At 54.0% G+C, this 20823-nt stretch overlaps 1 protein-coding gene across 28 annotated transcripts in view; it reads right to left on the minus strand.

Moving 5' to 3' along the window:
* The window catches only part of PPP1R12B (protein phosphatase 1 regulatory subunit 12B), a 135396-nt gene that overhangs the window by 74492 nt on the left and 40081 nt on the right, over positions 1–20823 (minus strand). For 13 of the 28 annotated variants that reach the window (XR_012501744.1, XM_074351465.1, XM_074351469.1 and 10 more), the window contains 8 exons: positions 20640–20719; positions 19828–20018; positions 15505–15618; positions 15192–15316; positions 12969–13169; positions 11947–12029; positions 10844–10969; positions 5203–5385 (listed from right to left, as the gene is read on the minus strand). Coding sequence is in view for 25 of the 28 variants with exons in the window: in XM_074351465.1 (XP_074207566.1) it covers positions 5203–5385; positions 10844–10969; positions 11947–12029; positions 12969–13169; positions 15192–15316; positions 15505–15618; positions 19828–20018; positions 20640–20719 (1103 nt within the window). In the remaining 3 variants the exon portion in view is untranslated. Of the gene's footprint in view, positions 1–271; positions 443–4371; positions 4887–5202; positions 5386–8419; positions 8612–10306; positions 10348–10843; positions 10970–11946; positions 12030–12968; positions 13170–15191; positions 15317–15504; positions 15619–19771; positions 20019–20639; positions 20720–20823 lie in introns of those variants that run through there. The other 15 variants (XM_074351466.1, XM_074351473.1, XM_074351475.1 and 12 more) reach the window with 13 other exon arrangements.

Here is a 20823-nt window from a genome sequence, read left to right on the forward strand (position 1 = left end):
AAAGACAAAATGGTCAGGGAGTTCAATGAGGAGGAAACAGGCCTGGGTTTTGGTCTCCACTGTGCCTGACTTAAGGTGTGAGGTTAGGCAAACCACTGCATGTGCTAAGGGCCTCAGTGTTTCCATCTGTAAAATGGGGCCTAACTCCTACCCTTTCCCTCCTGTGAAAGGAACACATCTGGGTGCAGGGGAGAAAGAGAAATGAAAGGAAAGAAAGGAACTCTGTAAGTCTAGGACTGTGCCCTTCGCGGAAGTCCTGCCCGGAGCTCACCTGCAAACCTTCAACCTCTAGACTTCGGTGCTTACTCTTCAGTGACTGTGGCCATCTTCACAGATCCGAATCCTAAGAGAGTCTTGTCCCTAGAGTCAACTTTTTTTCAAGCTCTCCTGCTGTCCCCCACCGACATTACAGTAATACTTCTTCAACTTGGAACTTTGGAAACTACAGGAAAAAAGTTAAAATAAAATAAAAATTACCCATAACCCTTCAGAAAAATCTAGTGGTGACCGTTCCCAGTTGATCATGATTTGGTGCCACAACGCAATCCTTCTGTCTTCTGCTGAGGATATGACCGCCTGCAGGGCATAAAGCAGAGCCCAGTCACCACGCGTCCCCTCTCCCAACAAAACGGCCTCAGACAGGAAAGCCAGTTGTGCAAACTGAGGCTGAGGCCCATGCCAAGCGCACAGGCCCAGTCCCACTGCGAGCGGACATCCCCTCTGAGATGCCTTTTCCATCGCTCAGGTCCTGCTGCGGCCAGTGTAGAGGCCCACTCAACCCGATGCTGACTGTCCTGGGACACCGGCTTCAGGCCTCCATTCCGGCTGCCCAGCAGAAGCCACAGTGCCTCCGCGGGGAGCAGACCCAGACCCAGCGGACCCTGCGGGGAGAGGAACCAGCACCACGCGTGTTCTTCCAGAAGGAAAATGTACTTGTTTTCAAAACACGTGATCCTTTCTTTCAACGTGTGTTTGTCTGAAGGAGAAACTAAACAGCTTTAATTCTGTAAAGGCTTAACTGATCTGTTTTATCTGATCAGGTCATTCCCCAGCTGAATGGTCCACAGCTTTGAGAACAGAAGTTCAAGATTCTCAGCACAGCACAGACAAAAACCTACAGGATGTGGCCCCTGCCCACCTCTCCAGCTCCACAATCTCCAAAGTTCACCCAGTGGGACACCAGTCAGGTTCTTGAGAAAACCACCACCACAACAAACGCTATGAGGTGGACACAGAAATGTGGAAAACGCTGTGAATTCTAACTGCCCCTCTTCAGGAGAGGAGCGAGGCTGCGGTTTAGAGTAGCCCTGTGTACCTGGGTTCAGCCCATTTTCACAGCTCCACGTGGCCACGGGTGCCTGCTTCCTTCCTCTGCGTCTATCCCACACAGGGCACTGCGGAGTCGCTGCCCTGCCTGACCTGCCCCGGCTCGGCACCACCTCCTGTTCACCCATGGCAAGCCCAGCCCCAGGGCCCTGCCGGTGACCCTCCCCGCCACCCTGCCCCACCCACACAGACGCCCCTCCCGCCGTCTACACGGACCCACCACACACGGACCTGGCACTGCAGTGGTTCCCACTACAGACCTTGCACCCTCAACACCTCTGTGCCTCTACGTGCTTGCTAGACGCCTCATGCACGTGGGTCCCCACTTAAGTGGAGCTCTATGCACATACAACGCCACATGTGCAAAACCTTCTCTCTCAGGAATGACCCCTGATGTATTCAACCTACAGACGTGTCCATCTTCAGCACAACTAGTCACTTTTAATTACTGTCACCCGTTTAAATCAGTTTGAGGCTTCTGTTCTGCATTCAAAAGTTGTTGCATGCTCGTCTGCGTCTGTTCCCTCCTCCTCTCGGTGAGTCATCTTCTTCAGTGTTTATGATGTTTTGTGTGAGTTTGGTTTTGGTGAGGAACTGTTTTACAGGAATGCCTCTACATAGGGTGTAGATGAGTTTATTCAAGATGGTTTTGAATTTGCTTTTGCCATGCTGGCTCCAGGGCTTCAAGAGTATAGACCCAGTTTCTCTACTAAATTCTTGGTCTGGGATTTCCAAACTATCTGGGCGGCAAACATCTCCCATAAAGATCTTCTGTGACTGTCCAGGCCCCTGACACTTCTCTGGGCCGTGGGCAGTGCTTTGAGAATCCCAGCTTCACGCAGGTTCCTGGGTGCAGACCCCAGTCTAGTCAGGTCCTAAGTCAAGCTTCTTGCCCCCACGTGACATTAGGATCTGCGCCTCGGGCTCCATGGCCCACGACACAGGTTTGGTGCCACCTGGGCTGCACAAACCAGTCTGGCTCTCGTGGTCTCTTCCGTCTTGTCACTGAGGAGCTCCCTGTCATTTCCCTACGTTTATAAAATGGGTCCTTGTAAGCCCACCCACCAGGCTGCTGGAATCACTCCTTTGAACAGAGCTTGGGGCTCTCCTTTCCCTCCGTCTCCTCCACGCTCGCCACTGCCCCTTCTCACACACGTCCTGCAACGGTCTCCTTCTGCCATCACACCCACTCCTGTCCACTCTCCCCCCAACTCATGTGCAGTAGGGCAACCAGTTCAAAAGCCAGAATTTTTAAAAAAATGTAAGTCAGATCAGGTTATTTTTTTTGCCTAAAATCGTCTACTGGCATATGACCCAGAAACTCCACTCCTAGGTGGATACCTAAGGGAAGTGAAAACACGTGTCCACACGAAAACTTGAACATGAATATTCATAGCAACGTTCTTCAGTCAAAAGGCAGAAAGTCCAAATGTCCACCAAACAAACGCAGTGCCTCGGCCCGTGACATGGTGCCTGGCAACGACAGTGGGCACAGCTGCAGCGCGGACAAGGCTGGACAACATCACACGAGGTAAAGGCAGCCAGCCACACATGACCACACACTGGTTCCACCCACATGAAACGTCCAGAAAGGCAAATCTACAGAAACAGAAGGCAGGTGAGGGGTTGCTTAGACCCTGGGGTGGGGGGATGGGGTTGTTTTTAAGGGGGTGACAATGTTCCACGACTGACTGTGGCGATGGGTGCACAACTCGGAGCCTGCAGCACTCCCAGTGCGTGAACGGCACCTCTGGAGAGCTGGTCAAACCCTCTCCGGGGGCTCGTCACAGCTCCGAGCATACAAACCCCAACTCCCCGCCACAGGCTGTAAGGCCGCATGACAGAGCTCGCGCCCGCTCCACAGAACCTCCTCGGGCTCCTGCCCTGCACCCTCTGCCCGCCAGCCACAGCGTCTTCCTGGGTCTCTCCAAAGGGTTGAGCGCACTCCCACCACATTCCCCGCCTGGAGCGCTCAGCCCTCCTCTCCCCCGGCTGCCGTCTGACCTACAGACCTCTCAGGAACACTCTCCCTGGCCCCCAGGAGAAGGGAAGTCTTCAGTCGGCAGACCTTCTGGAATGAGCTGTCACAACAGCTCACAGCGTGTCTCCGAGCACAGCGTTTGTGTGCCGCTGTCCCTCCCGGGCACAGGGACCGTGTGCTGCTCGGGCTGCACCCTCTGGGCCTGTCCCAGCCCCGGCGACGGTGCATGTCAAGGGACCGCGTGGGTCGGCGCTGTCCCACGCGTCCCAGTTACTTGGCTTGTGCATCGTCCTATTCACTTTATCACCTAACAGTTACTGTTCATTACCCGACAAATAGCCAAGCTCTGTCCATCCGTGCCATACCCAGAATGCGCTCTTCCCAACACACCACGTCCATACTGTAATTCGTTAATTCCTCGACTTAGCTCTTTCATTCTCGTATTTCCTCAGGGTGACGCCTGGCACATAGCTGCTGCTCAGTGCGCACTTGTGGGCTGAGTAAAACTCCCACCACAAGGTCACAGTCCGGAGCAGGCGCTGTCTTACTGGTCACAGGCTACAAAATTCCCAGAAGGCGGGAACCGGATCTCTAGGTTTCTCTTAACAAAGAGTCACACAACTAAATCTGATCACGAACCTGGCCTACCCACCCTTCCAGGGACCAAGATCTTAAATTTAACTCACTTCACTTGTCCAGGCTCAGGGTTCTTTTAAGGGGGTTTTTCCAGCCAATGAGACTACTTTTGCATTTAGTTTCTAGATAATACTAACAGTATCTACATTACATCTGAACTATCAAATACATAAACATTAGACATTTAAGACTGATTTACTAAAATTTCCCTGGCTAGAAGCCTATTAAAAGATGATAACTGTTGGCTCTGCAATCTATTAGCCCATAAAATGGAATTTCTTCAATTTTTATGTAAAGAAATTTTTTTAAAAAGGAAGGAAAAGAAAGGAATAAGAAAAACACTATTTTTTTAAACTCACTTAACCTCTCCCTTCCATTTCTTCTCAAACTTATGTGTTAGAGCTGTCTTTATAACAAACACACACCTCAACAGTTTAACTCATTGTATTTGGAGATGACAAGACCCTCTGATGTGTTACACACACACACTAACAAATACATTGTCTCTTTCCTTTGGATATTCAAAATAAAATGAAGTCAAATCGACATCTAAATTTTGGTAAAATTTCACCTCTTCTTCTAGTCTTAAACGGGGATGATTATGGCCTCAGTCTGCGAGTCGATCTGACACTCCCAAATGGAATGCATTCTATTTTCAACTCGTCTTCAGGTGGAGGAAACCGCCCATTCTCCTTGGTCGCATCTTCCAAGGTCTCGTAATCCTGACTCCGCTTCTGCCCCGAGTCCCTCCAGGGCCAACCCACGATGCTGTCTCGCAGCCCCTCCCTAACGAGCCTGCACACAACCAGCCTTCCACACGTCAGCCGCACTGCTGGCCTCCCACACTCGTCTCAAGTCAGCTGGAGCTTCCATCCGGCTCTGCTCTCTGAGCCTTCCACCCCACCACTGCTCTCCTTTGCTGCCAGAAGCCATCCTAGACCACCTGGAACAAAACCAAAGATCCTTCTCTGTGCTCAGGCTCTCCTTCACAAGACGGGGAAATAAGGCCTGACAGGGGTCTCTCTTACAAGACAACAGAGGAAGAAATGCCTGTATCCACAACAGAGTAAGTGGCTGCGCTAAATAACCAGAAAAAATTAAGATCGCCACCAAAAATCCCCCAGAGGCAAACATAAACCCTAAGCTATAACACAAAGGTTTGTGTCCATGGAAGTATTTGAGGCTGGGGGAACACTTCACACCCCTCCTTCACCCCCACGTCAAGGCAGAACCCACCAATGAAACCAGCCCTAACACACCTCCTCCTCTCCCTGGCTTCCGCAGAGGAGTCCGTCCCCGGAGCAGGGAGCAGAGTGGCAGCTGTAACCCCACTGGCAGAGCTGGGTGGGGGGCGGTTAGTGATCACACAGAGCGGGGTGCTGAGGGGGACGCCGTCTGCGGTCTTCTCTGCTGCCGTGTCAGCCCGGGGTTTGTACGGAGCCCTGAAATCAGAAAAGGCAGAGCAGAGAGAACGGTCAGGGGCGCCGCACAGCAAAGCGCCAGCACAGAGACGGGGGCTTCCAGACCGGCTCGGCCAGAGCAGCTTCTTGCTCAGGTTTTATCTGTAGTTGATTTGTTTTCTTAATTCTGAGCTCTTAAATCTTGGAACAGTGATTACACTTTCAACCTGACATCTTCTGCCTGAGGAGTTATGTTTTATGAAAATTTTTTAACTTGAGATCTAAAAAAAAAAAAAATTTTTTTAATTAGCTGAGGCACAAGGCAAGATAGTGACACATGCAAGAGCGCCTAAGTGACTCCTGAGACCAGCTGGCCTCACACACACACACGAGCCAGGCCCTCACACGCGAAGACGACACCGAGGTCACTTACGATCCCAGGCAGCCAGAGTCCCCACGGCGGCCCTCGGCCTAGACCGGACGACCGTCCTCTGGGCTTACCAGAGGTGCTGGACAAGGGCCCTGCAACCTCAGCGCGTCAGCCCTCCCCCACCCAGCCTGGCCACCGCTCGCCTTCCACGGAACCAAAGCCTGACTGTCTACATTCGTGGCTGCAGACAGGAGAGATGGGAATGAAAACTAACAGGGTTCTAATGCGGCCGTAACCACAGACTCTCCAGCGCAAGCTACACAACTCAACTCATTCGTGTGGAAGCAAGACCTCTGTTTCTTAACAAAGAGTCAAGAGCAACCACTGGCTCTCCACCCAAAAAGCTGCCATTTGTGATGTCACAGCTTGTTGCCAGGTAACAGAGACCCCAGACTGATACTCAGAGATGGGAGGCGCAATGACAGTAATGAACGCTAAAAATCGGTTTCTTCCACCTACTTAAAACTATCAGAAGTGCTTATAAGTAGCTATAAACTCACTTTCAAATAATCACATTGTCATAACAAGCTTGAAATAATTAATTAGATCATAAAAATCTACATACAGAACCTGGATGCAAGTATAAAGACAGCAGTTCTGAAGCGGCATCTCAACAACACAGGCCACTTCTCCAGAAGCATTAAAACTCAGAAACAGGCGAGATTTTGCATTCATTGTTTAATTTAAATTTCTGAGTTATTAATTTAAAACGCAATTCTTACGACCTGTAAGACACACGAACCTATAGAAAGCACTCATAAAATCAGCCAGAAACAAAGGAGCGAGCAGGAGAAGCCCCAGAGCAGGGCTCACAGGCTCCGGAGGCACCTGGGCTAACCCGTCTGCTGTCCTCAGCTGTGAAGTGGGGGTGACGAGGCGTAAAACACAGATCCTGCGGTGATGAAAGAAAACAGCGTCTGTGGACACCGAGTATCGTGCCGGAGTAAAATGCAAACTCAGTGGAAGCAAGCAGTGAAGCAGAAAAGAGCCCTGAAACAGACAGACCCAGGTCCAAATCCCGCCTCAGTCCCCCGCCAGCTGTGTGACCTCGGGCAGAGCATCCAGTTCGGCCTCAGTTTCCTCACCCGTACAATGAGAGCGACGCTTCCTACGCTGGAGGGCTCTCTGTGCCTGTAAGGCAGGTGTGCCTACCCCATATTCTTGTCCTTTCCCCCTTCCTGCAGAACCGTGTTAGTCAGGGCACCAGTGCCCCTGGTTAAAAATCCCCATTCTCCAAAGTCTCCTGGCCGCTGGACATGGCCAGTGAAACAAAGCAGAAAATCAGTGCTTTGGGGGAAATTCCCCGTTCAGCGGCATTCCTTCTTGGCATACTCTCCCCTTTCCTCCTCCTTCCTGCCTAGAATGCAGCCATGATGGCTAGAACTCTGTCAGCTATTCTGGACCATAAGGCAGCCCACAGAAATGGAAGCCACAGTCTAAACACCAAGCAGCAGAAAGACAGAAGAACAGGGACCCTCCGATGCCTCTGGAGCTGCGTGCCAGCCCTGCTGCTCTAGACTGTCTTGAGCGAGAGGCGAAAAGTAACCTTTGCTGCATTTAAGTCCTTCTTGCTAGGGTTTACTGCCATGTGTGGTGAACCCCTGCTGATATAACTTCCATGGGCACCTGAGCCGTGCCCAGCACATCCTGGGGCCCCACAAGTGCAGCTGCAAGTGCCCCCCAAGTCAGTCACCTCTGTGATTCAGTTTCTCCATCTACGGGGACACCACTGACCATGCCACGGATCACCGTGAGGCCCTAACGCACCGGCACACAGTCACCCAGCATTATTACAAGCAATCCACCACAAGCTATGGCTCCCGGCCAAAGGAGTGGTTGCCATTTGTCTCAGGAACAAGAGTCCAGGAGCCGACAAGTACCCGTCAGGCACCGACAAGTACCCATCAGGCACCCTGTCAGCGGAGCTCCCGCAGCAACCCTGTCCTCATGAACGTGCTTCTCTCTGGATCAGTCGTAGGCACGAGGCCCAGAAGAGGAGTCCCCCGACTGCAGCCACATGTGAAATGGCCTCTGACCACATTAAACCCCAGGCACGGCCGCCTGGAGCTCTGCCCCACTCCGCAGGGACACGCTGCCCCTCCCACCCCCAGGTTGGGTGGGGAACCAGGAGGGAGCTACCCAGGAACAGGGTCCAGACAGACAGACAGACACAGATCTCTTCCTTCCTCTGTGTGCCCAGCAAGACAACTCATCGCTGGGAGTCCCCGGGAGCCTCTGGAACAAGAGTTAGTTTTCCTTCTGATTTGAATTTGAATGCCAACTTCCAAAAGGACCAAAGAGAAAGATTCCTACTGAGAGTTACTGGACGTTGACACAGTGACACACGGGACACTTGTCAGACGTGATTTACCACAATGGGACCACCCTCAAGGAGTAACCGCAGCTGGGCGGGTCACTGAGAGCCGGGAGCAGCGTGTTGAGCCGATGCCTCAACACGGCCCACGACCATCCAATGAGCCACCGCTGACGGAGTGACAGGAGTGAAGAAGAAGCACCCTTGTGAAATCATGGCCGTTTTCACAGGCGCTCAGTCAGCCCCAGATGTGCTTCCAGAGGCACTAGCTCTGATGAGTGCACCTCGAGTGGCTCCAAGAAGCCTCACCTGCCTCGGCGTGCGTGCAGGCTCTGATGAGTGCGCCTCGAGTGGCTCCCAGAAGCCTCACCCTCCTCGGCGTGCGTGCATGCAGGTGTGGCTGTGTACCCTGCCTGCAGCGGGGAGGGAGGGCAGATGGATATGGCAGCGGCGAGTGGCAGGGTGTGACCATGACCGGCTGAAGGTAGGGGCTTGTGGGGCCACTACTCCTACCCCCGGACGCGCTGCAAGAAGCACACCGTCACTTCCTTCAGGACACGCAGCTCCCCCACCGTCCCAGCTCCGCCTCCCACCAGACTGTGCCCTGGAAGGGATGGAGGCCTAGGAGAGGGCGTGACCCGGGTGGCGAGTGCCCAGTCTGCGGAGAAGCAGGCCCTGCCCGAAGAGGAAGGAAGGTGTGGGGAGAGGATGCACAAGAGAGAGCAGGAGGAGAGCGCAGGAATGGGCAGGGCCAAGATGGGAGCCAGCCAGGAAGGCAGAGTGGCCTTGCTAGGAAACAGCTCCAGCTCGGAGCAGCCCCGAAGCCACCTGGTGCAGACGCAGCACTGCGAAAGCTCCAAGCCGAGCTGGGTCTGGGGAGGTTCTGGAGGGGACTCGGGAGTGACGGCCAGAGGAGAGGGCAGCGGCAGAAGTGCCCTGGGAGGACTGGAGGACTGCGTCTAGAAGGAAGGGCACTGAGGGCAACAAGGGACGGCGTGTCTGCCTCAGCTGCAGATAGATGAGAGCCACCCCAACTGCAGTAAAACCTCGCCTGGGCTAGGATTTCTTTAATACTCCCTGACTGTAACAGTAAACAAACACTTGATGGGGTGACCAAAAGAAGCCAGGAAGCCTTCTCTGGGAAAAGATGCATTTTACTGGGCTGTATGACAAGAATTTCTGCCTAAAAAAACAAGAGGAGGACCGAAAATGGAGAGGCCTGGCACAGCCCGAGAGTGACCGTCTGCTCACGCTTTCTTTTTGAAACAGAGGCTGTACGTCAATCTTTCCTCTTGAAAGATCATAAAATAACCACGTGCTTCAGGGTCACAGAAGAAAAGCTCTGGGAACCCAAGGTACAAAGCAGGCCGTACACGTTTTATCAAAATGCGCTCACACGATGGAGTGAGCCCGCAGCAGAAGCCTGCCGCTTCCTCCGTTCCCCGCGACTGTCAAACCAGACGCGACTCACTGCGTCCACCTGCTGATTATCTGGGCAAGGAAATCACCGACCCTACCACAAAATAACACCAGGCCTGAAAATTAAATGGCAGCTTCATCTTTCCTGAGATCTAGAACATTTTTTTAGCAAGGTTTTCTTGGTCCTGGATCCAACCAGAGAGAGTACCAGTGTTATCTGCACAGACTGGGCCTCACTCTTGGAGACAGAGACAGGAGAGGCCGCCTGGAGGCCCAGTCACTGAGGCCGTGTGACACAGCCTCTATGAGGCCACGGGACTGAACTTGTGTGTGTTCAGAGTGGAGCCCTTTCTCACAGGATGTGTCTGCACAACTGGAGAACATTAAAAGGCAACAGTGGGCTCTTCGATGGATGGCTTACTAGTTGCCATGATCCAGCGTTAACTGGTTGACAAGGTTCTTCCCAGCAGGTGGAAGTAAGTTTTGATCCCAAACACAAGGTCTATGGCCACAGCCTATTTCCAGGGAAGCCACTGATCATCTAAACACTTTCATGATGAAGGCTACGGTACAGAGAGTCAGCAGGGGGTTAAGAAAGTGGAAGCGAAGAAAGAAGTCAAAGTAAGCCGAGAATCAGACTCTCCCACGTCAGCAGCAAGTTCAAATTAAAGTATTAATTTAGTGTATCTTAGGCTTAATGGCTCTGGCAAAGGTGCTCTGCTTGCTGGCCGGGACACAGCAAAGAAAATTACTGCAGTAAAGGGCATACAGACGAGAAGAAGAAGAGGAAACCCATGTACCTTCTCGGCACCAAACTTGCGAGTTTCACATCTTGATGGATCTGAGGGCCATTAAAGTCACAAAAGAAAAACAAACAACTCAAGTCCCTAAATTAACAGGCTTCAACATGACATTTATTTAATGCAACACACAACTGTCCCCTCTCCCTCTCCCCTCACGCCCTAGGGCCCTCCCTGCCTCCCCTCAAATCACCAGAGATGAGACCCAGTCCAGCTTCAGACACAGGAACTAAACTCGGTCCTGCTCAGAGATCTCTACGGGTCACACTAGCTGAGGGTTTTGCGGGACTAGAGGATGCAGTATACATTCAGGCCTGTCTGTGGTGAGGGTCTGGAATTAGCTTACTCTCATTCAGTTAGGAAAGTAAACTAATTTTAATTTAAGATCAGTTAAGACGTTGCTCCCAAGAAATCTAAATGCAACTCGTTTTCTAATTCATCTTTGTGGTGCTGACTGGATGCAAAGGCCTGCGTGATTGCCACGTGCCCACGGCCAGAGTGGAGGAGCCCCTCCCACCCCCACGCCTGAGCCCGTACCTTCTCAGGTAGGCTGACACGCAGGAGGGGGAAGCAGCTGTCCAGGGAGCTTCGTTTCCCTCTGTTTCGTCCCTCCACGCCTGCCGGGCACAGGGCCCGCTCCTCACCAGGTTAGCGGCCAACTCTCTGCAGAGCAGGAAAGAAAACACGAACCCTGAGTGCTGCCAGCGGCGTTTGTCCACGAGACGGCGTGCGCTGGGAGAGTCCAGGTGGGCCGACTGTAATGTGGCTGAAGACACAGACTTTTTCAAGCGATTCTGTTTCACACACCCATTTCTTTGTACAGACAGAGAACTGGTTAAATATTACAGTTCTCTTTTATCAACTTAAAAGTCAAAAGCCGAGTGATTTCAATAGGTACCACTCATTTCAAAGATCCGCAGCCCTTCTGTAAGAAGAAGCGACTCCCGTTCCTCACTGAGGACGCCTCACAGATCAGCCCCAACGATGGGCTGCTCAAAGAGGGCGGAGAAGGGGGCGGTGAGAGCGGTGAGGGCGGTGAGGACCTGGTCACAAGTGACGGAGGACAGGCTGGAAGCTCCACAGTAAACGGAGAGGAGCCGGGAGAGGCTGCGGCACTGCCTGGGGGTGTCTGCTCCCCGAGGCCACGCAGAGCAGGCCTTCCCAAGCCCCAGTGTGCACTGCAAACCCGGGGGTTCTGTCACCAAACGGATTCCAGCCCCGCAGCTCTGGGGGGACCTGAGAGTCTGCACTTCGCACAGGCTCCTGGTGACAGCGGTGCTGCTGGCTGGAGGCCACACCACCCCAAGAAGCGAAGTGCCAGCTCGGCTCCTGCTGAGACACAGTGAGGGCACCTCAAACTCCCCATGTCCACTTAAACTTGACTTCCCTACAAATCAGAAGTTGATCGATTTGATTACATGACACACTCTGAGCGTTAACACGGGCCAGGCCCTGCGCTGGGCACTAGGGGTGCTTGAGAGCCAGACAGGCAGACCTACATTTCAAGCCACTGGCGGACTAAACACCACCCACACCTGGAAGGGGCTGGAAGGCCCCTGAAGACAGTCTAAGCGGGAGGGGGAACGCGGGCACGCAGGAGTGGACGACTTCCAGCTGCTGGGGGCCTGAGGGAGGGTTACCTGTTCTCCTTTCCCTCAGGGTCCCTTGTGCCGCTGAGCCTCCGGGGTGCCAGTGAGCTGAAGTGGCTTCTGTTCTCTCTCTCCTGCAAGAGCGGAACACGTGAAGCGCAGGGAAGGCACCGGCTGGCCCAGGGTGGAGTGTTCTGGGTGAAAAAGCAGACCTGAACGTGCCGTGCCAGCCTGCTTCTCGATGCAGCACCAAGCCAACCTGAGCGGTGTCACGGGCCCGCTCTTGAGGGCTTATTCCTAACGCTCCTCCATTGAAAACCAGCCTGTAGGGAAATGACTCTCACGGAAAAGCCAGGATGAGCAGAACCAAACGGCAGCACAGATCACACAGAGCCACCCTACTGAGAGAGGGAGCCTCTGAAAAGCCACGGGGCTCCACCGGAGCTTCTCTTCCTGCGGCTGCAGCTTTCAGCACCACAAACGGGCCCGGCGCAAATCCGGCCGACACGCCCCAGCCCAGGAGTTCCCAGAAACACAGTGCGAGTGGGGCCTGGGCCCCAGGTAGGGGCAGCAGGTGAGCCCATGAAATCTGGACCCTAAAGTGAAGAAAGAAAGATGTGCTCCTCCTGGAAGAACATGCAGACAAGCTGCCTGTGAACTGAGCCTGATCGTACATCTATTAATGGAAAAAACAGGCATCGAATTTTTTTCCTAAGCGCTAATTTGCCTGAGCCTCATTAGGACTGAAAGCCCAACTAAGGAACTTTTCTTCTAAACGTCAAAAGAATAAATTACTGGTGTTGGGTCAGAGGAACCTTTTAGGCCGTATCCAAATTTTCATGCTTCTGACTCATTTTTTTGGCCCTAGGTAAGGAGAGTAAGAAAGAGCAAACGTAAGGAATGCCAAAAGGAAAAGGATTTTTTCTTTTTTGGCCAAGCAAACAGCTACTCGATTAATCAACATGCCTGTCTCTTTTGAAAGGCTCTGCAGGGCTACGAAATGTTTTCGTTCTTTCCCAAGGCAGGAGGCTCGCAGAAGGAAGCCGCCCGGGTGCCAGGCCCGCCGGGCTCACCTTATCCCTGTTGTCCAGCAGGGCGGAGACACGAGGGCTGGAGGCCGAGCGGTGCACGGAGGGTCCTCGGTCCCGCAGGGCGTCCCGGGAGCTGGCCGCCTCGCTCAGCATGTTGTGGCTGCCCGTCTTCCTGAGCCCCAGTCTCCATGAGGAAGGAGACTCATCCCTGGGCGCCTCAGGCTTGGGGAAGAGGCTGGAGAGCTGTGAGGGAGGAAGCAGAGAGGAAGAGCACAGCCCAGTCCTGGCAGCCCTCCCTCTGCCGGGCTAGCTGTGCCCACGAAGGGCGAGGAGAGCCAGTCTGTGGGGTCTGCCCACGCTCCCTCCCTCCCACCTGCAGACGCGGGACCTCTCGAGGCGCCCTTCCCCCCCGGGCCCACCCTGCCTCACCTCGACGGGGCTGCCCTGAGAAGCTGGACCCCAGGTGCACCCTGTGCAGCAGATATTAACTCAGAACACGCTTCCTGGCTCGCTGTGTCCCTGGGACAGGCCCCCTCCCCGGGCCCCAACATGCCCCCTATAAACGGTGGCAATGGGCTCACGACTGCGTTAACTGGGGAGACTGGAGGACACAAGGTGGCTGGCGCACAGCATGCTGCGAGGTCCGTGACAAGGCTGTGCAGCTGACTCAAGCTAACACTAACAGAAATACTAAAGGCCTTCCACGCAAATTCTAGTTGCTTATTTCAAGGACACGGTTTATCTGATCTATGCATTTCAGACTTCAGTGAGCAGCAAAATGACAAACAAAAAAAGTGGTACAAGTCATAGAGTTGCCGTTCTTTAAATTCTGCCAAGAGACCATCTTTCAAAAACTGATTACCATTTCCAACACCATCATTTCATTAAAAAAAATTTAACATCAAAGAAGAAAGCTTTACGAGAGCTTATGCCGTCTTTAATCATCTCACTTTGCTGTAAAGCACAGAAGACGTCACAGGTGGGGAGCACTTGGGGGCCTGGTCTTTAGAACATCAGCCGACACCCTCTTCCTGGGATGGGGGGGCCTGCAAGAAGGTTTGGTCCTTCTCCAAAACTAGGCCACCTTTGCCGCCTGGCACAACGAACGTGCAACGGAAACATGAAGTCACGCTTACACCTTCTCTTCTGATCCAGCACCTGAATGCACGTACTTGCGGACTCTTTCCCGCTGAGAGAACCAACCCTGTCCGCTCCTTATGAGCCACCCTGGTTCAGAGGGGAGGTGGCCTTCCCAGCAATATTTCAGCAACGCGGAGTAAGTCTGAATGTGTGCATATTCTTTCTATCTTGTATTTTTTTCCCTTTAAGAAGCAGGAGACCCAGCCACAGCCTGAGGCAGTGCACGCGGCACAGCTGAGGCAGAGAGGCTGAGCCCCAGCCAGCCTCCTGGACCAGTCACGGGGCGCTCCAGGGATCGGCCCGCAGCCGGGCGAGGCCCCTCCTTCCCAAGAGGACTCCACAGTCCCATCTTCTCAACCCATGGGCTCTAGGAAGATCGGTAAGTTAATGCTACAAAACCACAGAGCTGCTCAACAGCTTCATTCCAAAGAACTCGCTCCCATTCTCAACCTCAACGCTAATTTTACCCTTTGTGCTGGCGGGTCACCGCTCTCCCTGAACACTGACGAGAGGAGGAGGGACCATGAGTATTTCAACAAGTTCTTTCAACCTCTGCTCTCTGCTCGTCATGAACTATGAAGACTTGACTCATGGAAGTGAAACTTAAAACAGCCAAGTTAAAACAGGAGGGCAGTCATCAAACAACCACTGTCAGACGTCGGCCGTCCTCCCAGCCCAACCTGAGCCACACACGCACACCTGGACTTCACACGGGAAGAAAGCGGGCAACCAACGAGACGACACTGGTCCCACACAGCCGCCGCCCAAGCTACCCAAGCCGCTGCGGCCAAACTGGCCTGGGGACAGTCTCAGTGTCTTTTTCACATATCGTGGGCAATGCTGTGGACATGCCCCCAAATCCATATACTGAAGCCCCAATCCCCAGGGTGACTATACTTGGAGAAGCGGTATCTGAGAGCCAGGAAGAGGGCCCTCACCAGGAACTGAGATGGCCGGCACCTCGACCTTGGACTTCCCGGCCTCCAGAACCGTGAGAAATCAACTGCTGCTGTTTGAAGCCACCAGGCTGTGGTGTTTGTCGTGCCGCCTGAGCCAGCCGAGACAGGCGTGCAGGCCTTCTCACCACTGCAGTGGAGGGACACCCAGAGTGACCCCGGTACTCACCCCCGTGCTCACCCTCCGAGCTGCAGAGGCGGAGAAGGCGCTCTGTGCTGATGCTGGCGTCTGCTCCGAGACACTGCTCCTGCTTTCAGAGCTGGAGTGGCTGATGATGGCGTCTGGCTTTTTATCTGTTATTTACGGCAAGAGAAGCAATGAACACAAGTGTGAAAGTCTCATCCGTGTGTGTATGTAGCTTTCTGCCAACAGAAAAGATTTACTCGTTATCAAAATGGATTATTAGGGCCATGTACTGCTTGGATTCAAACTAAGATAAAACTCCTGGCAACTGCTGCCCCTTCCAAGAAAATAAACTCACTGGAACTCCTGCCTTGGTAGACTCCCCGCCAACTCCCACAGGTGTGACTGGCAGCTTCTCCACAGGGTACGTCACATGTAAAGTTCATCAGTGAGTCCAGGCTAAGGGACCGCTCTGTTTTGGGGTTTGGGCAGGAAAGGCCAGAAGAAGTGTAAGACAGACCTTGCTTTTGGGGTAATTACAATCAAGAAAAGAGATGCGCAGTAATAATGGTAACAACATGAGATCAAGCACGTCAGGTGCTAAGCTGGCTGATGCGGATCAGCAAGTGCTTCTGGAGCTCAGAGCAGAGGCAGCCCCTCTGGGGTGGGGTGGGGGCAGTAAGGGAAGGTGCCACGGAAGAGGCGGGAAGACACTCCCCAGTTGGCAGGAGGGCGCAGGGCAGAGGAAGAGCCCAGGAAGCGGAACGCCCACAGCGTGGCCAGGAAGGTGGCAGGCCTGCTTTCCGCAACGAGTGCTCCTGGGGCCGTGACAGGAAAGAAGGCCAGAGAGCATCACGGAGCTCACGGAGGACACCGAGTCCAGCCGTGGAACTGCGGTTGGCGAGCCCCCACGACATCAAAAAACCACCAGCCCCAGGCCTGCACCTCATGGCTGCTGGGGCCTTCAGCTCCTTGTCCTCAGAAACCGCACCCCAGAGCAACCTACTCGTGATGTGAGGCTTTCAAGCCACAGCCTAGCTGTGTGACACTGGGCAGGTTACTTGGCATATCTGAACCTCTACCCTCCTACTGATAAATCCAAGATTTTAATTCTTGCCTTATGAGTTGCTGTGAAGATTAGAGATAAAATGTTTTCAAATTGCATAGCTCAATGTCTGGCCATATTAAGTTCCCTGAAAACAGCTTATTATCTTTAATGTTATTATTTTTGTGGTTATTGTGAATATTTGAGTCAGTGTTTAAATACCATCTGATTATCCCTGTCCTTAAGAAATCTGCCTCCCTGCCAAATGTGACAGACCACTGGAGCAGTAACTCCCTCATGACGTGCCCTCTCACCCTGACTCTGGCCTCAGAGCTCGGACTCTCCACGGCCACAGGGACCTGGTGAGTGGGACACAGGCAGAGGCTCAGTAAAGGCTTGTGCGCAGAGCCAGGCCTCTCTGGTCACTTCTGGGTCAGTGGGGGCTGGCCCAGCAGATGCCAAGTGACACGTGGCCCACGTGCCCCAATGTCCTGGCAGCCACCAGGAAGGAAGGCCGCCCCGCTGACTCCCTGACTCACGCAAACACGCGAGTGAGCCCAGCACTACCGCCAAAGGGCAGAGCAGCCACCCCGCAGAGCCATTCCTAAACTGCCAACCCATAAAACTGGGTGCACAGAAAGAGCGTTTTACTTGCTGCTAAGTTTCGGGATGGCTGGTCATGCAGCAATGGATAACAAGCACACAAAGTGTTTAAGTCAAATAAGTGAGAGGGAAGAAACAGAGTCTGAACCAAACTGCTCACATGTAGCTCAAACTATTAACCCCCCACCACAACATCTATCTGAGAGACACACGGCCACTGTCACCTTACGGGCCGGCATCTGCAGACCTTCACGGGCAGGGTCCACACGCTGCCCGGATTCACCGCGTGCCGGGCGCCGGCGGGACCTGAAGGCACGAGCACACCCTGGCCGTGTGTGCGGAGCACCCGCCGAGCAGAAGGCCCTGCTCTCGGCACCGGGACCGACAGGATGGGCAGCACGACACCCGGTGCCCCAGTGACTCACAGGTGGGGACACGGCAGGCGAGGCCAAAGCGGAAGCAGCACTGGCGCCCCTGGTCCACAGGGCGCCCAGGGTCCAGCAGCGTCCCCAGGAGTCAGGGGTAAACCTTCAACAGCCAGAGTCAGTGAAGGGCCTACAGCCACCCTAGGTGGTGACCGGCAGCTCGCTAGGCTGGAGCGTCCCCTGCGTCCCCCCCTGATTCCCCCGAACCTCCCTGACCTCTCCACCTGCCCGCCCCCTCCTAACCACGGTGCCCCAGACACTTCATCCCCCGGGACACCCTGATCCAGCTTTAGCTCCCACAGTTGCACATTGCCCCCACTTCACCAAGAGGCCCCAAGTCCCAGTCAGCATCTCAGACACGCCACTTGCCAGCTGTGGGAGCTAATGCCCCTAACCTCTGGGGTCAGGTTCCCCTCTAAAGAGTGGTGACAATGATACACAACCTCAGAGTGTGGTTGTGAGGATTAAATAAAAGTGTCTAAGTGTGTTGCAAATGAAAAAGCACTACAGAAACGTAAAGTGTCATTACAAACCCAAACTAAACACAATCTCTCTTACAGTGAACACCCCTGGCTGCCTTAAATCTCTCACGTGACACGCACTTTGCATGTACAGGCCTCCCCCGCCCCACCCCTAGACTCACTCAGCAGCACGTTTAATGAACGTGAGCACTGCTGGGTGCCAGGTCCGGAGCTGAGACCGGGGCATGACACACCAGGGCGCCCAGGCCAGGTGACGTGTGGCGCAGCAGAGAGGGTGCAGTTCTAGAGGGTGACACGGGAGCGGTCACAGGCGAGGGCAGTGGAGTGGGCCACGCCTCCTCTGCGACCCGCCTGGAAAAACCTATAGAAAGACGTCTTCAGTCAGGAGATCCTACAGCTTCTGACGGAAACCACGCAGTAAACATGTGGTGGCCAGAGATGGACAGAAGTGCTCCAAGGCAGGAGAACCCAGGGCCTGCTGGGGAGATGCAGCTCGCGGCTTGGCGGCCACAGCACGGGGAGGCCGCAGGAGCTAGGTCACCAGAGGTCAGCTGCAGGGCCTGGGGTTTTCTCTGCAGCAGAGACACGGTGAGGAGGGTGTCACAGAAGGTTTCTGGATGGGGCGCTGCTCAGGCAGGGGTGCTGGGTGTTCTGGCTCACAGCAACATGCAGCTGGGCTGCAGGGAACGAGAGACCCAAGGCCTGGGTGCCCAGCATGAACGAACCCCTAAGCAGGCAGCCCTCCTCCTCCACGAACACCCTGGTGGCTACCTCAGTGCCCAAGCTCAGAGCAAGTCTAGACACCAGCTCCAGCAGCCCCTGAAGCCTAAGACACGTACAGACTCAGTGAATAGCATGAACGTTATAAAGATAAACAGTTGTACATTCTGGTAGGTACTACGTAGTATTTCCAGAGCAAGCTGTGTCCGCTAAGAACAGCCTCAGTGAAAAAAAGGTGGCCTCCTGGACTATAAACTTAGCTGGCACCCATCTTTTCTGTGGAACTGACGGTCTCTCACTTCCTCTAACGACATCACAGACTCCGAGGTGGAGACCCAGACAGAACCTGGCAGTGCTCCCTGTACTGAGAGGAACCAGGTCCGTGAGGGCCGACCTCCTCGGGAGCGGAAGCCCCAAAAACAGAGCGTGCCAGACGTCCCCACATGAGCATCAGCTGGGGCAGGGCTCAAGGGAACCAGGCTCCACAGACTGACCGTGCACTTCCCTCTGCCTCGGTCTCACCGACACTTCCCTCCTCGGCTCAGATCTGCTGAGAGAATGTGCCAGCGAAAGCGGGACATGCACCATAAACCTTTAGTTTATCAGCGACTCCCCGTTTCCTACAACAATCCTTGGTCGCAGGTGACCCTCTACTCGGTAACACCCAGCACCTCTCTCCCAGTGCTTGCCTGACCGCATGTCAGGACTAGGGGCCAGTCTGCAGCCTGTGGGTCCGACCACGCTCAGCACGCTCACCGCCGGGCTCCTGTCCTCCCTGTGACAGGCTCAGGGAGCCCAAAGGCTGTGCAGCATCAGACAGAGGCACAGAAGTAAACACCACGTCACTCCCTCCCCTCAGGAGGAAGGAACTGAAGAAGCTTCACACAAGGAAGAGGAGAAATAAAGACTCGGCAGTTCTGGTTAGGGAATCAGTTACACCTGAGAACCACAGGAAGCTCCTCACCGGCCGGGTAGGCGCACTTGACCAAAAGCCCACCTCGGCCGCTCAGCAGTCAGGCTCCTGGCACCTGTCCTCTCTGTCCCACCAACCCGAGGCCAGGACGCTGGCTCCTCACCCAGGAGCTCCACGCACCTCATCCAATGGCCACATGGGAACTGGTAAACACATTCAGCACAGCTCACAGCTCTGACAGCCAGGTTTCCACTAGCAACTTGCTGGGGTGTCTCTGACGACTAAACTTAAAGCTCTCTTTAGAGACTTTTGAGGCCTCTCGGACAAGCAGTGACCTCCTGCACTACGGAGGCCTTAGCTGAGAGCACCTCTGCCCCACCTGCCTCCCTAGGAGCTTCACTCCCGCGCTCGGGGGACGGAGGGCCTGTGTCACCTGCCTTCTGACGAGCAGTGACCTCCCGCGCTCGGGGGATGGAGGGCCTGCGTCACCTGCCTTCTGACGAGCAGTGACCTCCCGCGCTCGGGGGATGGAGGGTCTCAGTGTCACCCGCCTCCTTCTCAGTTTCTGACTCAGAAGCTTGGTCTTCACCCTCCTCCTCTGAGCTGGAGCTGCTGGACTCTTTGCCTTCTTCCTCCGTTTCTCGGGACTTGGGGGTCTCCTCCTCATAGAGAATCTTCTCTTTGCTAAATGGAAGAAGAGAGTCTGAGTGTCACTCAGGAAGGACGAGCCATTTCCCGAGGCCACTGGTACTGGGAATAAGAACAAGTGTACAAGCCTGCGTGGAGGCAGCGACACAGACACCCACAAGTCCCTCTCCGAGTCCTAGGGTCACTGCAGACTAAGGTTTAATATTCCCCTTCAGTGTCTGACTTAAGGAGACCCAGCCTGTTCAGCACACAGGAAAAAAGACGGCTACGAATCTCGATGGTGACAGACCAGGCAAATAGTTTTTAAAAGTCATTTAGTAAATGTTTACTGAGTGCCTGCCACCTGCTGGGACCCATGCTGGGCAGGGATGGTGGTAAAACCTCACAGAACTGATAGCTGGGGAAGCAGCTGGGACTAAACCCTTAAACCAGGAAAAAAGAAATGCACAGAGTCTCAACTAATTTCTAAATTCAAAACACATTCACTCATTCTCAGTGTCTCCCCCACATCAGTGCCACCTCCTCGCCCCTCACACATTCCCACACGTTTAGAGATCATCTGGGTAAAAGCAAACATGGAGTCTCTTTTCTGTCTAAACTCTCATTCTGTGTGTATCTCACACAGCAAAGCTCACTTCTCAAACCCGAGCATCTTACTTCTTAAAGAGGCCACTCTGCAGCTTGCTGTTCAGGTCTGACTCGATAAGCTTGTTCCGTGTCTCCTTCTCACTGCGAAGCTGGAAATTGAGAAAAGAGAGGAAAGGGCAGATACTGACTACTACTGGTAAAAACTCAGCAGTGATGAGAAAAAATGGTGCTGTTGTCCTGAAAAAGACTGGAC

This window comes from Camelus bactrianus, chromosome 23, assembly GCF_048773025.1.
Source record: "Camelus bactrianus isolate YW-2024 breed Bactrian camel chromosome 23, ASM4877302v1, whole genome shotgun sequence".
Taxonomy (NCBI): Eukaryota; Metazoa; Chordata; class Mammalia; order Artiodactyla; family Camelidae; genus Camelus; species Camelus bactrianus.